General features: G+C 39.9%; 1 protein-coding gene across 5 annotated transcripts in view; it reads right to left on the bottom strand.

Moving 5' to 3' along the window:
* The window catches only part of tjp2 (tight junction protein 2), an 82,031-nt gene that overhangs the window by 19,081 nt on the left and 61,457 nt on the right, over window positions 1-1,493 (bottom strand). For all 5 annotated transcript variants that reach the window (XM_015373200.1, XM_015373196.1, XM_015373198.1 and 2 more), the window contains one exon: window positions 603-706. In XM_015373200.1, the coding sequence (XP_015228686.1) occupies window positions 603-706 (104 nt within the window). The remainder of the gene's footprint in view (window positions 1-602; window positions 707-1,493) is intronic.

The raw sequence follows: 1,493 nt of genomic DNA, 5'->3' as shown, positions 1-1,493 counted from the left end.
AAACAGGGATGGAAGCAAGGAAGGTAATAAAACAGGGAAGGAAGCAAGGAAGGTAATAAACAGGGATGGAAGCAAGGAAGGTAATAAAACAGGGAAGGAAGCAAGGAAGGAAGTAAGGCAGAGACACACAGCTGCTGATGAAGAGCCCTTTGATCACTCCAGTGAAACTGTTCATTAACGCCTAAATTAACTTCAAATATTGAAACCTGTCGGCAAAATATGTTTGCTTTTATTATCTTGGCGCCTCCAGTTTGTACCACATACCTAAAAAACCCCACTAACATCTACTTCCAGCCGCCGCCAACAGTAGGAGGAAACATCAAAGAGGCGGCGGGGATGAGGCAGCTGCTGCTGGGGATTCCCAGAGACCGCGCACCTAGCCTTACATTTTCTGATTGTTAACCATTGTTAATTAATCTATGAAACATAATATTGTACCTAAAAATTATCTCACGTCTTCCTTCTGAAATTTCCACCTCTAGTCAAGCACACATACTTCCCATTGTTTAATTTCTTTTCTTGGTTTCATTAGCACTTCATTAAACACTACAGATAAAACGCTCTGTGACGGATGGGTCTTTAGCGGTTATCTGAAGGCGTACCTTCAGGATAATGTCCCCCTCCTTCAGGTTTCCATCTCTACCAGCGAGTCCGGTGCTCGTCATCTCCTTGATGAAGAGCTGGCTGCCCAGACGGAGGCCGTACTCTGGGGGGAAAAAAGGGAAAAAATAAAAAAGAACGGATTAATCATCAGAGAAACATATCAGCTCTGGTTATTTTCTGCTTCTTTTTTACAAAGCCCTCCTCCTGGTTCGACCTAGAAGGATCAGTGATTTAAGGATGAAGGACCAGAGATGGAGAAACACCTGAACAGCAACAGTCCGGTGGATAAATCCTGATTAATCCATCATTGAAATAATCATCAACTAATTTAAAAACCGATTCATCTTTAACTGGAGTGTTGAGTTTCTGTTAGCCAACAGGTCAACCATCACAGAGCAGTTATTACACCACAAATGCATAAACATCTTTAAATATTTTGTCCATCAATACGTTCTATCCCAGCTCCTCCTGTAGCTTCACATGTATCTTTAATTAGAAATACTACGCATGTCACTGAATAAAATTATATTGCACATTTATTATTATTATTGTCTATTGACTGAAATAAAGTTCTGTATTAAAAGCTAAGATTAGGGTGGAGGAATTAAACATCGTTTGAGAAGCTTTAAGAGCCGTTCTCCTCAGAATAAATGTTTCCAACTAGAATAAGAGATTAATTTCCTGTAAACCAATGTTGCACATTCCAGATTAATGAATGAATTATCAGCTGCTGTCATCTGAAACGACATTAAAGAAGCAGGTTCTGTTGACTGTAGAGGGTTTTAGTTAAACCAACCGGTTGGCAGCTTTTAAAGCAGGAGACGCTACTGGAATATTCAAACACCAATACAGACACCACAAAAATTACTTTAAATTAGGGATGCACGATA

The sequence above is a fragment of the Cyprinodon variegatus genome, unplaced genomic scaffold (assembly GCF_000732505.1).
Source record: "Cyprinodon variegatus isolate N-32 unplaced genomic scaffold, C_variegatus-1.0 Scaffold82, whole genome shotgun sequence".
Taxonomy (NCBI): Eukaryota; Metazoa; Chordata; class Actinopteri; order Cyprinodontiformes; family Cyprinodontidae; genus Cyprinodon; species Cyprinodon variegatus.
Note: the sequence above shows the minus strand (reverse complement) of the source record. Positions and strands in the feature narration are given on the sequence as shown.